At 37.8% G+C, this 16,526-nt stretch overlaps 1 protein-coding gene across 1 annotated transcript in view; it reads right to left on the reverse strand.

Moving 5' to 3' along the window:
- Positions 1 to 296: 296 nt before the first annotated feature.
- LOC308686525 (cytoplasmic dynein 1 intermediate chain 1) overlaps positions 297 to 16,526 on the reverse strand; it is a gene marked incomplete at both ends in the record, with an annotated part of 38,760 nt that continues 22,530 nt past the window's right edge. Inside the window, 3 exons of the mRNA XM_081394957.1 lie at positions 297 to 407; positions 7,046 to 7,171; positions 11,862 to 12,002. Coding sequence (XP_081251083.1) covers positions 297 to 407; positions 7,046 to 7,171; positions 11,862 to 12,002 — 378 coding nt within the window. The remainder of the gene's footprint in view (positions 408 to 7,045; positions 7,172 to 11,861; positions 12,003 to 16,526) is intronic.

Consider the following 16,526-nt stretch of genomic DNA (forward strand, 5'->3'; position numbering starts at 1 on the left):
AATCAATTCCGCTCTATATTTGTTCTTGTTTGAGAAGCCATTTCAGAAGAAGACTATCACAACTCCTGTTTCATGCTGACTTTAACCCTAACCTCACTATAGCACTAGCAAATCCTGATAGATAGCATTACTGTTCGGCTTTGTGATCAGTAAACAATGCAACATTTTTCATTATTTGGATAAACGGTCCCTTTGGATAACCGGTAAACAGCACAGTACTAGTGGACATGCTAATTGTGTGTTACATCAGGCTCAGTCTGGGTTTGTGATGACGCTGATGACTGTTGGATCCGTGTTTACGCGCTCAGTTCCCCAGGCCCCTCCTCCTCTCCATCCCCACGGTTGGCACGGATCTCCATCAGTGTGTGTCCGAAGTGGGTCCAGTCCTCACTGTGGGGCACGGCCAGCTGCAACAGATGAGCGTTTGAGAGATCCAGTGCCAAAAACACCCCCCACATCTCCAAAACGCCACATCAAGAGCAAAGCTACGCATTACATGTGCTGTCACAGTGTGGGAGAGGAAAGAGATCAGCACACATTGTGATTCAGAGACAGAACAATAAAGCTGCTTGTTTGGCCTTTGAGTGCTGAATATTTATCGTGTCAGTTCTCAGGAAGGGGAAGATGGGGACTATGGGCCGGCTGGGTGACGATGTGGGATCACTTTCTGCTGTCAGAGTCAGAGAGAGAGAGAGAGAGAGAGAGAGAGAGAGAGAGAGAGAGAGAGAGAGAGAGGATCTACAGGGTTTAATTAAACAGGAATAGAGAGGTGGGAGGAGATGACAGCCACTTCCAAACCAAAGGCCAAATCAAGCTCTTTTATTCACCTTATTTTTAACGGAAATACGGACGCAGCCAGTTGACGGTATTTTGTGCGAGACTTCCGGTCAGGCACTTCCGGTCACTGGCGCGCTGATCACTTTTCACCATATCGGTTAATTAAACAAGTGTTCCTAACAACTAACTCATCGTCATGGCTTCGGGGAAGACCGGGATTGTTTGTGCAGTTAGAGGTTGTCATAAACTGATACAAAAGAAAGGTTTACTTGGAGCAGGAGTGTTTTAATCATCGAAATCATTTACATTTTAATCAGGCGCCCTACGACCAGAGACACACTGGCTGCGTGGCGTTTCTGTTGCGTGGCGTTTTACATGTCTTTGCACACCAGAAACGTGTCTGACGCGGCACTGCTAGGTGACATATGATAAGCCTCATTCATTGGTGATTATATTCGACATAATGGGGAGAGAGTTGTGGAAGGCCTTTAATGTTAAACATATATATAGCAGCAAAGACAACGTCGGCAGTATTGACGGCAAAACAGGCTACAGAATATTTCGTTCTGTATTGACAGGTGCAATATTAGAAAATCGATTTTTTTTTCATTGCATTTATATCTGCATTTGTCAAAACCTAAAATTTCAAACATCAAAATGTAATTTATTAGTATTCATGTAAAATTAAATACAAAGATCTTTTCCTATTCTATTTTGTCTGGAAACGCTTCCAAAACGCTTGCGTGTCGCGTGAAAAATAGGCGTCGATTCTATTTATAGCATGCACGCGTTTTCCGCGCATGTAACGCAGGCAGTGTGCACGTTCTAACCTGTTAACATGGGAGCCGAAATAAAAACGGACACGCAGAGTGTCGCCGGCCTGAGGAATCCCTTCGCCTGTGGTTAAAAGCTTTACATTTGAAGAAACCATCGAAACGACCGTATGTTTGTTCTTTTCATTTCGTGAGCACCTATAGAAGACCACCCGATACCAGAAAAGTGGCTGGGCTATGAAGTCTCAATAAAAACCATGATAAAAACTCCAAGGAGAAACAAAATCATTATAGTAACCCCTGTATAAAATCTAGTGATCATGGCATAATGGCATGATCATGGCATTTATTTTGTATGATTTACAACTATTTATAGCCATCTACTTATTGCTATCCATCCTATGCTTTGGTTGCATTCTTATGGCATTATTAATACATTTGACATGACAAAATACCTCCATATTAGTCCAGCGTTGGCTCGACTATGTTTATACGGGCGGGGCTGAAGGAGCCGGTGAAGTTTTGGCACTCTGCCAGCTAGATGCATGAGTGTTTTCAACCAGGTCCGGTACCCTAACTGAGTGAGGCGGGGCTTTAGTTCTTTGTAGTATTCATCTGCTACGGCATGTGTAACATTTTTCTATACACTCTGCATAATCCTTCGCGATCGATATGTTATTTAGCCCAGGGAAGCGAGGAAACGGAAGTGCCGCACAAAAACCGGATATTGGACCCATGTTTACTTCCGCGTTCGAAAATAAGGTGGATAGTACAGCAGGTGGTCTTAAGAAGCCTTCATCAATAAATGACCTTATAACACTGGGATTTCATCACTGTATATGTATATGTGTGTGTATATATATATATATATATATATATATATATACATAATATAAATATATATTTTTTGCGAACTGAAATAACATTGCCTTGTCAAAAAAATATCTGACATTTTACTGAGCTTAAAGGTACTCTTAGTAATTTTGGGTGACGTCACTTCTTGTTGACGTTCAAAGTAATGTCAAACAAAACGGACGCTAGCTCGACCCTCCCTCCTCCTCATCCCGTCCCCTCCCCCCTCCCTTCCGTGCTTTTCCGATGTAAAGTCGGGACTTTGTGTGTTCCTTCTCCATTTTTCATCTTCTTTGCTATTTGTTCATCGGAACATCGTCTCTTTGGTTGTGTGTCGGCCATATCAAAATTCAAAAGAATATAATTCTAACGTTAGTCGTCGTCGTCTAGGACAGTGGTTCCCAACAGGGGGGTCGCGGCCCACAAGGGGGCCTCAGCGAGCTCTGTGGGGGGTCGCGTCGTATTTTGAATAGTTTTGAGCAATGAGCATTAAATACAAGTCCTTAACTTTTTTCTGTTCAAAATTTACAAAATGTATATTATGAGCGAGTTCATCATGAATCCATTTTCCAATCCGTGTTTTTGTCTTATCCTGAACCACTATGGTACACCTATAATAAGTGTTTACATTGGGACTATTTCACACTGGTTCGGATCGCTGCTGCTGCGGAGTAGCCCAGTACATGCGTGACTCGTCATAGACGTACACAGAGAGAAGTAGTTCCGGCTACAATGTTCTTCCGAAAGACGCATTATTTTAAACGCAAGTTTATTATCGCTCGTTATAGCGCCAAAAGCGTCAAAAATAAAGCCTCACATTGATAAAGCCTCACAAATAACATGCAAGTATTGAGGTCCCAGACAGCAGTCATTTAGTAATAGCCTATATACTTTTTTTTTTTTTTACCTACACACCAGTGTGAATATTTTTGTTATTGCATTTTTAAATAGGGCCACTTTATAGGCTACTCCTAGGCTTACGTTTTTAAATTACAAAGTGCCTACTGATGTTTTTGTTATTGTATTTTCAATATTATAGGCTATTATTTGTACATAAACATATCTGGTTATAGTAAACATACCGTTTGGTTGAAAACAACATATTCTGTCATCCTTGTTGCAAGTTTACAAGAGCAATAATATCATTAAATGTGAAGGGGGGCCCTAAAATATTTTCTTGGGAAAAAGGGGGTCTCAGACAAAAAAAGGTTGGGAACCACTGGTCTAGGATATCTAACTAGCTAGCAAACTTCCCTCTTCATGCTTCTCTCTCCTCCACTCCCCTCACACCCCCCTTCATGTGCACTAACCCCCCAACCCCCACCCCCAAATCATTCTTGTCGGTTATTGGCTGGAACACGGTTTGTTATGTTTCGTGGTCCAGGTTGGGCCAGTTTGTTTTTGTTGTCGTTTGTGGAGCCTGGGCTGTCTACAGAGACCGCGTTTTTTTACAGTGTGTTCAGGGGACAGAAAGCTAGCGGATAGTGAGATGTTTGCTGTATGTGACAAAAAATGTTTCAGCCTAAAAAACGCGTGACATCGCTTTGAGCACCTTTAACACTTAACACCATTATGGTCTGATGGGGCCCTTTCTATGATATCATTATAATTTTTCTATGACATAATTTTTTTTTTCTGCAGGTTGGTTGGAGCACATGATTTTGAAGTGAAGCAGTTATTTTTAAAATATTTTTTTCGGTAACACTTTTCATTTGTTAACGTTAGTTAACTGTATTAGTTAACATGAACAAACACTAAACAATACTTCTAGAGGATTTATTAATATTAATTAATGTTAAACTTTAATCTAATGTTAATCATTTACTAATAAATTGTTGAAATCAAAAGTTGTATCAGTCAACATTAGTTGTGAACCAACATGAAAATGAACATTTGTATGAACTAACATTAACACAGGTTAATAAATGCTGTAATGCATAAAATATATTGCGCATTGTTAGTTAGTCAATGCATTAACTAATGTTATAATAATAAATGATGTTAAACAACTTAGGTTTTAATAAGATTTAAAGAGATGTCAAATTGGGCTTGTTTCTTCAAAAAAAAATAATAATAATAATAATAATTTAAATCCTAAATTCATTCTGGTCGGAAAAGAGTAAATCACTGTATCTATGAACTGCAGTAACAGAGTCAGGTCTGAAACATAATCTACGCAAAAATATGAATGCAAAGTAACACCCTGAAATATCTGAACAGAATTCATAACGCGACTTTCTTTGCTTTGCCACAAGAGGCAATACAACAGATAGTCATAAAACTGTCTTCTTCTATGGTCCGCTAGAACTACAGCAAAGAAAGATCAGAGAATGTCTAATAAGGCGAGAAGTTTCACTCTCAGTACACTTCCGGCTTCTGAACTGGTTGCAGTTCCACTCTGGTTCCATATGAGGGCGCTCACAGGACGAGTGCAGAATGAATGGAGGTCTATGGCGCTATACCCCTCAAAATCCACTTTTCTCAGGATATAATTTTTTGTCTAGTAATTTTAATGTTGTATTCGAAAGGAGATGCAAAGAAATCACACATTGCTGGGTGTTAGTTTTTTTAGTCACTTATTTGCTTTAAAAAGTCTTTTAAAATGTCAATGACATCATACACATCGTACGACCAGAGATACTGCTTTACGGCAATCCTTCAGTCACTTTGGTGGTTTCGCGCTCTGCACTTTCTTTTCTCTCGAGGCATTGACAACACAGCTGACACAGGTAAATACACGTGCTAGAAGAGTTTTTGTTTTGTTGTTTTAAAAGACCACGCCGAAAACACACACACACACACACACGATGCCATCAAGCGGTATCTCTGGTTGTAATCAGTCCTTCACTGACCAATCAGCGTTATGGGCAACAACAACTCAACCTGTAAGAAATCAAAAGGACATAGGTACTCGTTCATTCAACTTTCGATATATAACCCATGTTGAACTTGCAAAACCTAAAATTAAATCTGAGATTTCTCAACGGCAATCGGGTGAAAGAGACTAATTTAGCCGTCTAGCTCCACAGACTCCCATTCATTTTGCACTCATGGGCGATCGCCCCCAGTGGAACTCTGGTGGAACTGCAACCAAAATTCTATACAATAGGACTTAAAGGGTTAGTTCACCCAAAAATGAAAATTCTGTCAGTAATTACTCACCCTCATGTTGTTCCAACCGCGTAAGACCTTCGTTCATCTACGGAACACAAATTAAGATATTTTTGATGAAATCTGAGCTATGTCTCACTCCTCCATAGGCTGCTATGTGACCGAAACTTGCTGGCCCAGAAAAGTCATTAAAGACATTGTTAATATAGTCCAAGTAACTCCAGTGGCTCAATCTTAAGTATATCAAGCGACGAGAATACTTTTTGTGCGCAAAAACAAACAAAAATAACGACTTTATTCCACTTTTCATTTCCTTCTCTCTGGGCCTCTAGTTGGTTCGCGTAGTCTTTTTGCGCAGCGCATCTGTGTTACACGTCACCACGTTTAGGCTCACTATTGGCCAACGCCGGTCATGTGTGTGATGCGTGATGACGTGCAACACAGACGCGCAGCGCAAAAACACTACGAGGCCCAGAGAGAAGGAAATGTAAAGTGGAATAAAGTCGTTATTTTTGTTTGTTTTTGCGCACAAAAAGTATTCTCGTCGCTTGATATCCTTAAGATTGAGCCACTGGAGTCACTTGGACTATATTAACGATCTCTTTAATAACTTTTCTGGGCCAGCAAGTTTCGGTCACATAGCAGCCTATGGAGGAGTGAGACATAGCTCTGATTTCATCAAAAATATCTTAATTTGTGTTCCGAAGATGAACGAAGGTCTTACGCGGTTGGAACAACACGAGGGTGAGTAATTAATTTTGGGTGAACTAACCCTTTAATAGGGAGTGGCCAGGCTCTCAGTAGACGGGCTCTGAAAAGATTGTAAAGACAGGATATTTGTAGCCTTAAAAACCCCTCTGTTCCAGGGGACGACCCTTCGGTTGAAGAACAAAACCTTTTTAACTTCAAAATGACATCTGAACTATACGCAATGCGACTCAAGCGGGGCGAAAACATGCGGTGGTGATCCAAAGCAAATATTTAACACAGTCTACTAAATATAACACAAAGGGACTTGGCAGTCGTCAGAAGTGGTGCTGTTCATGTTGGTGACGGCCTCTGCTGAACGAGCCCATGTTGAGGGCTTTTGGTAAATAAGCCCCCGTTCCACCGAAACCCTTCAACTTTCCTTCACTTCATTTTATTGATGACCCACCATTATCATCAGCCCAAGGAGCCCACATGCTCCACCGACGCACTCTCCAATTACCACAATACACTGCGCTAAGATTAGCACTGCCCCACACATGAGGAGAGGCCAAACCTGGAGCCCGAAAACAACATGGTGAACATGGGAGTCCTCGTGGTTTTGCTGCTCTGTGGCGGAGACTCATTCATGTGGAGACGGCCTTAAAATAAAAGATTCAAACAATAACAAGCTATCCGTTCAGAGAGGCTCGGTAAACATGCAGACCCAACTCGGAGAGATTCAGTTTCACTTCCACTTTCATTCCGCATCCATGTTTGTGAAGCTCCTGCAAGAATCCTAATAATAACAGTAATTTCACACATTCTCTTCATTAGATTCATACCTCTCCAACGTCGTATATCCACACACGGCCCTCGGAGTCTCCCACGGCGACCTCTTTGCCCCCGGCGGCCCATCGCACGCGGTTCAGAGCGGGGGAGCCCTCGATGGTCACGCTGGCACTGGGAACCTGCACTCAACACACACACACACACACACACACACCTCCAATCAAATACAGCGATATCAAACACACAGTGTGTGAATGATGCTCTCTCTCACTGTTCTTAGGTATAATGTACCGCTCAAAAGTCTCTTTTGGTCACTTATGCTGCATTTATGTGAAATATTATTACAATTTAAAATAACTTTTTATTTTATTTTAATGTATTTTAAAATGTCATTTATTCCTGTGATCAAAGCTGAATTTTCAGCAAAAAACATGATCTCACATGATCCTTCAGAAATCATTCTATTATGATTATTTGCTGCTCAAGAAACATTTCTTATTATTATCAATGTTGAAAAAAGTTGTGCTGCTTATATTAATATTTTTGTGGAAACCGTGAGACATTTGATTTTTCAAGTAGAAGGTTAATAAGAACAGCATTTATGTGAAATAGAAATATTTTATTACATTATTATTAATGCCCTCACTGTCAATTTTGATCGATTTAATGCTTCCTTGCTGAATCAAAGTAATAATTTCTTTAAAAAACAATACAAAAACAAAACGTATTGACCCCAAACGTTTGACCGGTATTTTATGTTTCATTGCCAAATTGATCAATTTTGAATCATATTTGGTGATCTGAAAATTTGATGGGTGTAATTTTGTAATTGTATAATGTAAATATTTACAGCTAACCTAATAATTCAGGAAAACAAAACATAACTGAGTGCCACGAAACATTATCTTTTTAAAAATATCACATATCTAAAAATTTAATTTACAAATTTCTAACTCTATATTCCTCCAAAATATTAATAATAATGACACAAATAACACTTTGTATATTGTAAAACCCCCAAATATCAACCTGTTATTCTTGTAGAAAAATGTGACTTCCACTGATGACACCTCCAATTTTCAAATTCAAGGAAGAATATAGATAAATACAATAAATTATAACAAGAGTATTATAAAATTGTCGAATTTCCCTTCGGAAAACGTGCCTTCAGTTTGTGCATTAACTCTTATTGGATATTATAACTCAAATGATGTTGTTAGGATGTCTAGTCAAAGCTGAGCTCTAATAGGAAGAAGAGACGAATCCGCTGCTCTTCTGGAAAAGCTACGAGCGCTTTTAATGATTTCATAAATCATCGTGAATAGTTGCGCCGCACACATTAAAGTGATACACAGGCTCTGTTTGTGCGCGTGTGTGAAGTTGATTTCTGCCTATTACTTATGACAGTTAAGACTGGCCCGACACATGTTGTCAGCAAAGATGGGAGCTGTACGCTGGCTAATACAAAAGCTTCCTCGCTTCAGAACAGGCTAACCACAGCCTGAGAGCTATTAGCGAGCAGCTTCCTCCAAGAGTCAACTGCAAGGTTCAATTGGCTGCAAGCTTCTCTTCGCGTAAATTGGAAGCAGGCGAGCCCGCAGTCTGTTAATGGTGTTATGGGTGAATTTCTTTATAAGTTGACAATGGAGAACTGTTGGCTGCTTTCTGGCACAAGATCTTTGGCTGTTTACGCATGTGTCGGTGTGTGCGTCAGCACTGGGGGCTCCTGGTGTTTTGGATAACATGCATTGTTCTTCAGGCAACACACACTCTTTCATTATCTCTCCTCAACAGGCCAAACAAGCTGTTGACGCTGGAATAGGCAAAAGGACAGAGAAGGGGCACAAGTTACATAGGTCAAGGTCAAAGGTTACTGATATGACACGAAAGGCCACATTTACACATTATTCAAAATTAATAGAACCATTACCATGTTTTTATTTATAGAAATGGACATAAATTCTTTGTAAATACCTTAGAATACCATGTAAATACCACATTACATAAATAAAAAAGCAAAAAATGATTTTCTTACTCAGTATTTTTGTCTTGATTTCCAGTACCAATACTTAAACATTCTTTTATCAAGATAGAATTGACATAAAATATTAAGTCCTGTTTTCTGAAGAGAAAAAAAATCTAAATTTGTTTGTGTTTAAAACCAGAAATAATACATGTTTGTGGGGTCCGAAAAATACTTAATTCAAAGGGAAAACTAGATGATTTTTCTGACCCCATTGACCTTAAAAAAAAAAAAAAAATTTGTTTTATGCACAAACTCACTTTAATTATTATTCCTTTCTTCAGAAAACAAGATTTTATCTTATGCGATTTTGTTTCTAAAGTAAATGTATCTTAACTTAAGAATGTTTAGATATTGGTACTGGAAATCAAGACAAATACATGAGTAAGAAAATAATTGTTTCAACCTTCAACCAAGCTTTATATATAGAACCTTTTAGGGGATTTGTTTTAATTACTTTTTTTGTTATTCATTTTTTAATTTTTATCAACTTTTATTAATTAAACAGCTTGTAAACATACTTTATCACTAGAAAAAAATGAAATAACCGATTAAACATGATAGTATTTTGCAAGAATTTTTCCTTATATAGAACCTTTTTGGCTCAGTCACGAACTCTCGAGTTCTGTATAGAATCCCATTGAACCTTTTTTTTCAAGAGGGTATATTGATAGCATGTCGAATATCAGCCAACATTAGAGCAAAGCAGAGGAAATATAAAAAATTGGCTGATATTGACCAATATTTGATATTGCACTTACACTAATTCTGGTGACATCTAAAGTTAAGCTTTAAAAACACTATTAATTTATTAACACTGTTAAATGTAATCATTAGCAAAATAATTACACATTTTTCCCACATACATTATAATATTGGGAATTTTAGAATTTAGAATTGGTTATTGGCCAGAACGTTCAAATAATTTATTAAATAAATAAACAAATAAATTATTGGCTTATCAGAATGAGCCAGAATTTCAATAGCGGTGCATCATGGTGATCATTCATTACCATGGTATATATTGAAGTACCGAAGTACAGTGGCCTAGTGGTTATAAAAGCAGATGTGAGATCGAATTCATCTCACGTTTCGTCCCCATTCGCCAAAGACTTGAAATGGTGTTTGCAACCCCTTTTACATTTGCATTTGACTATTTTACTGGAGTTCAACAGGATATTGGAAATAAAAATATATAAGATGCGATTGATTTTATATAATAAAATGCGACAGGAGCATGAAAAGTGTTTTTTATATGATAGCTGGTTGGAAAAATAAGAGGGCTTGGTTAAAAAAGAAGGGAAAAGATTACATTTTTCCAAGCATCATTCAGGGTCAGTTCTGATTTCAAGTTGACTTTACCATATATGATTTACAATCAGTGAGCTAGTTGTTGGTTACCTTCCACCAAACACACATGCAGAGAGAGAGATGGGTGAGTGTGTAATTAAAGAGGGTGTGTATTCCTCAGTGGACAGGCAGTGTCAGTCAGAACAGAGACAGATGTAACACTTCTGAGCCATGGCCTCAGGGGCCGGCGTGTCCAACATTACGGACTGACGTATTGTGTGAACGGTCCATGTCGCAGTAAGTCAACTGTCACATATAACAACATCAGAACATGTGATGTACAATGACCCTCCATTATCAGTGATAAACACTGCTGGATATGACAGGTAATATGACCTCATCATTCTAGAGTCCGCAAGCCAAAATCAGCATTTCTGTCTCGTTCTTGCCTTGTTTTCAACTGATATATACATCCTTAGAAAAAGTCCTTAAGATAATAAGACACATTTTCTGTGTTTTATATTACATTTTTTGTACTTATAAAATTATTCTTATTTTTTGAAAATTGTATTCATTTATATATATTTTAATAAAATATGAATAAAATTAATCATCTAGATCATTATTTTTTGAAAATTTTATTCATTTTTTTAAATAATGTAAAAAGATTAATTTAAAGGCAATTTTTTGTTTACAGAGAATATATCTTGAATATTTTATTATTTTTATATATTTTTTTATAAAAATATTTATATTGTATTCGTTTATTTTCATACAATCAAATTAATTGTGTATTAAAGTATAAAGCTAACAAAATTAAGTTTATGTTTGGAACAAGATTTAAAAAATTCCAGTGGAGTAAAATATGAATACATTTATATATATTTTAATAAAATATGAATACAATTAATCATCTAGATCATATGTGGTATATATATATATATATATATATATATATATATATATATATATATATATATAAATATAAATATATATATATATATATATATATATTAATAAAATAAATCATATGAATCATATGTGGTATGTACACACACACACACACACACACACACAAGATATTTCTCCTTATCTAGAGCCTTTTTGGCATAAAGTGTTCTTTAAAACCCCTAGTTTTATAAAGAATCCCATACACAATTTTCTTCCCAAGTAAATGTGTCTTGTTTTAGGAACATTTAGAAAAATATTGAAAAACATAAGTGATTGTCAGTGAAGGTCTTGAGGGACGGTGGCCCTAGAGGACCAGGTTAAACCGCTTGGCTGGGCCATTGCCCATGGGAACTCAATGACTCTGGAATGGTGGAGAGGGAGGAATCCGCACACATCGGAGTAATTAGCCTTCAGCTTGCAGACTATGTGTGTGTGGAAAGGAACGTCGCTGGATTGTTGTGCGAGCTGTTGGTGAGGAGCTGTCAGAAAGCTGATTTAAAGGCGGCCTGTGGGGAGACGCCCATACAGAAAGGAACTTGTTGTTGTTTTGATGCATCTTTTGGCCTGGCGTGATCTGGGGGACCAGACCGAGAGCGTTACCTCACCTCGGTGTCGTTGTTCAAGTTCCACAGATCCAGACGACCCATGCCGTCCACGGCGGCGAAGAGCGAGGGGTGCACGGGCGACCACATCACATCATAGACGTAGTCTGCGTTATCCTCGAACGAGTACAGCGGCTTGTTTTGCTGAGGGGGACACAACATGAGAAAAAAAGAGGCGGATAAACAGAGGGCAAACAGGACAAGCAAGAAGGTGGTGGGCTTGTGAGGGAACAGGAAGAGGGCGAGAGAGAGAGGCAGATTGAGAGAATGAGAGAGTGGCATAGGCAGTAGACAGAGTGGCGCTGCTGCAGCCCTGGGGCCTGTCTGGGATTGGGCTAATTAAAACCTTTGCACATTCAAGCAGTGTCATAAAAAAACACTAGATGAAAGTCTCTCCAAGGTGTACTGTAACCTAAGTGTAACAGCTGTCTGTGGCATAGAAGAAAAGAGAATAAAGGAGAGAGAGAGAGAGAGAGAGAGAGAGAGAGAGAGAGAGAGAGAGAGATGCATTCCGAACAGGTACGAGGGAGACAGTTGGGCGGACCACAGCTCGATAATGAACCTCACAGAGACACGCTGAAGAATGTGACCTGACTCCAACACACACATGCGCAATCTTTCTCATTCTTTCAAAATAAACACAATCTGCCTGGGTGCAATCATCAAAAGTGTGGAAAATGACGAAGATGATGAAAAACATACACAAAACATTAAATATGAATGAATGAATAACAAAGCTTTTTTTTTAATATAGGCACTAGCATTCAAAAGTTTGGGGTCAGTAGTTTTTTTTTTTTTTGAGGATGCATTAAATTGATCAAAAGTGACAGTTAAGACATTTATAATGTTACAAATGCTGTTTATTTTCTATTCATCAAAGAATCCTGAAAATAGTAAGCTGTTTGATAAGATATTGATAAGATTATCATATTAGAATGATTTCTGAAGGATCATGTGACACTGAAGACTGGAGTAATGATGCTGAACATTCAGCTTTGATCACAGGAATAAGTCACATTTTAAAGTATATTCAAATAAAAAAAAGAGTTATTTTATATTGTAATAATATTTCACAATATTAATGCTTTTAGTTCGATCAAATAAATGCAGCATTGGTGAACATAAAAGACTTAAAAAAATAATAATCTTTGGATCCTTAGTGTAAATGAACACCAATAGTACAGCAACCGTAAAATTACACTTAAATGTTCTTTTTCTGAAGTATGTAACAGAAAAAAAGTAGATTTTTCTTTTCTTTTTGAGTGAAAACAACCACTTCTTCAACAGAAAAATGCTGATTTAATCAACTTCCACAAAACAGAGAGATAGCCATGCATTTGCATTTGCATTTGATGGCCATTGCATTTGAGAGCTCGAGTCAGGAAACTTTCACAATGCATGCCGACAAAAACATAGATAGCAAAGAGAGCATATTTCATTTGATGCAAATAAAACTAAGGCTTTGAGGAAACCCATGAAAACTCCGGTATGAAATGAATGGTGGTTTCCATTTCACATTGAGTATGTCATGTGCCGCTATGGTAATTTTGTTATTTACTTATGTTATGATCAAACCAGTAGAGGTCCAATTAGAAGTTTAACTATGCTCAACAGTCGATCTGATCCACAGGATCCACGGCCACAAATCCAAATCCTGGAGGCGCCAGTGCAGATTCTGCGCTCCCCGAGGACCACAGATCAGTTTGCAGAGCATTTTTTTCCCTCTAACAGAGCGTGATGTGCGCACTGCTCAGACTCTCATTCATTCGATAACCTCTCTGATACCTCTGTAGAGATCTAGTGATGGGGTTTAGTACTTGTACTCACTGTAAATGGTGCTTATTCGTGTCACCACCATCCCAGACCTGGATGAGGGCCGCCATGCAGATCGAAAAGTCATCAAGGGCTCGCCATGGGCACTTAAGGACACAAATTAGGGCACAAGGAGGGTTTTCCCAGCAGTCTTTGGCAGAAAACACACCAATGGTTTTTCCTTAAACACTATTAGAAGAAAAGATTCTATGTAGAACCTTAAAAGGTTTTGTCAGATGCTTCATACAGTGCATAGGACATTTTAAGGGTCCCAGTCATGGGATCATTTTATGGATTTAGTTTAAAAGCAGAGGGTCGGTTCTTTCTTTTGATAAATTGCATGCTCAGATATTCATATAACAAAATATTCCGAATATTGTAATTCAATATTTGATCAAACATGCTGGCGGTGTCTTGCAACTTTAAAAAAAAAACGTTAATAAATACAAATTAAATATTAAATTTTTATAACGTTAAATGACAAATAGTCGTCAATGTCTAAAAATAGGAAGTTGGCATTATTGCATGTGACTGAGAATGTGTGGACGCTCAGATCCAAGCTAAGGTGTGCTCAACAACCACACACAGGAGAAAGAGACAGGCCTGCATTCCTGCGGCTCTCCTCAAAGGGGATGGAATTCCCCCGTCCCCAAAAAATAACACATGCACATCCATAACATCCCAGGAATGTTTTAATATCTGTCAGAATGCACAAAGTGTATGATTTGTAGAGAAAACGCATGGAGCATAAGTTAAAGAGACAGGACGGTATGTTGTGGTTTCGGGAAGCTCGGCACTTTACGTCCGCTTGTGCACATAGATAGCGACGAGTGTGAGAACGTGATACGTATACTGTAGCTCTCATTCATGAAGTATTAACCATTGCAGGGCCTGAGGCAGTAGATGTGCCGCTTTCCCTTTTAAATGACCCGTGTCCTCCATCTACTTCAGTTTATTTGCCCTTTTCTGCTTTTTAACTCCTTGTTAACTCGTTTTAAAGGGACAGTTCCCACAAAATGTACACTGTGTTTGTGGTCGGTACGATTTTTAAATGTTTTTTGTCTCTTATGCTGTGTTTATTTGATCGGAAATACAGTAAAACAATTTCTATTTTAATATTTTTTAAAATGTAATTTATTCCTGTGATCAAAGCTGAATTTTCAGCATCATTACTCCAGTCTTCAGTGTCACATGATCCTTCAGAATCATTATGATATGATGATTTGCTGCTTAAGAAACATTTCTGAATATTATCAAGGTTGAAAACAGTTGTGCTGCTTAATATTTTTATGGAAACCAAGATTTATTTTCAGGATTCATGAACAAAGTTCAAAATAACAGCATTCATTTGAATGAGAAATCTTTTGTAACATTGTAAATGCTTTTACTGTCATCATTTACACATCATACTGTTGTCCCAAACCTGTAAATTACTTCATGTTTGGTCTGTTTCTCACAAAAAATCTGTATTATGACTTTAAATATAGCAAACAAGACATTCAGAGCACTTTTATAGCCCTTTTTAAAGCTTGAAAGCTTCAGTCTCAATTATTGTAATTGCACTGGAAAAGAGCAAAACATTTTTTACATTTCCCAATTTGTGTTCCACACAGAAATGAAAGCCATACAGTTTTGGAAGATTATGAGCATTTTCATTTTTGGACAAACTATTCCTTTTACTACTACTTATACTTTCAATTCCTACCAGGGTTGTGTCATTGATATCTCTTCATCAAGCTATTCCACTTTTCTTTTTTGTTATTATTTGTGCCTCTCTCCTTCCCTAACATTCCTTCTACATCCATCTTTTATTCATACTTGGCCTTCAAGCTTCCCTCACTCTGTGGTTAATGTGATCTGAGCCAGTATCTCCAGACACAGATTGCAGTATCTGTGAGCACAACCATGTCCATACGTCTCCCACCCTAGCCCGCTCTTGCTCAATCTCTTTGGTCCATGTGGTTTGAACCCCAATCAAGAGACTCAATCATTCATTTCTGAACTTGCAGATTAAGCTCAAGGCAAAAAGCCACTGTCCAGTGGTCTCGAAGCTTTGGACACAGAACGGATTTACTTGCATGTACGAGACACTGCCAAGATACTAAGCAGGGCTTAAAATGCACTTTATAAAAGCCTGCATTAATGTTGAATAAGCCTGGTTAGTACATTAAATATTAGGGTTTCATACACAAAAAATGCATTTAATACATAAATATGGTCACACTTTAGATTAGGGTCCAATTCTCAGTATCAACTAACTATTAACTATGACTTTTACCTCAATAAACTCTAAATTAATGCTTATTAATATTTAGTAAGGTAGTTAAGTTTAGGTATTGGGTAGGATTAAGAGATGTAGAAGCGGCCTCGCGTCACCAAGGTCAGATAAATCCCATCACATAGAGCCTCTTTCACCTAGCTATCATCATATAGAGACTGTGTCTGTTCCCCGAATTTGGAAATCCAAAAAACGTTTAAACCCATCTAAGGTTAAAAATTTAATTGATGTTCAACAAATAAAAAACAGCTATAATACAGATGAGCAAATGCTAAAGCTTGGGTTGCTGAATATTCGATCGCTTACTTCAAAAGCACTCGTTGTTAATGATATGATTTCAGATAATAACCTAGATGTGCTGTGTTTGACAGAAACCTGGCTAAAACCAAACAATTACATTACTTTAAATGAATCAACCCCGCAAGATTACTGTTATAAACATGAGCCTCGTCTGAAACGCAAAGGGGGTGGTGTTGCTGTAATCTATAGTAATAGTTTCAAAACCACTAAGAAATCAAGTTTTAAATATAATTCTTTTGAAGCATTGGTGCTTAATGTAAAAATATATAGTGTAAACG

The sequence above is a fragment of the Scardinius erythrophthalmus genome (assembly GCF_964197995.2).
Source record: "Scardinius erythrophthalmus genome assembly, contig: HAP1_SCAFFOLD_370, whole genome shotgun sequence".
In the NCBI taxonomy this organism is placed as follows: Eukaryota; Metazoa; Chordata; class Actinopteri; order Cypriniformes; family Leuciscidae; genus Scardinius; species Scardinius erythrophthalmus.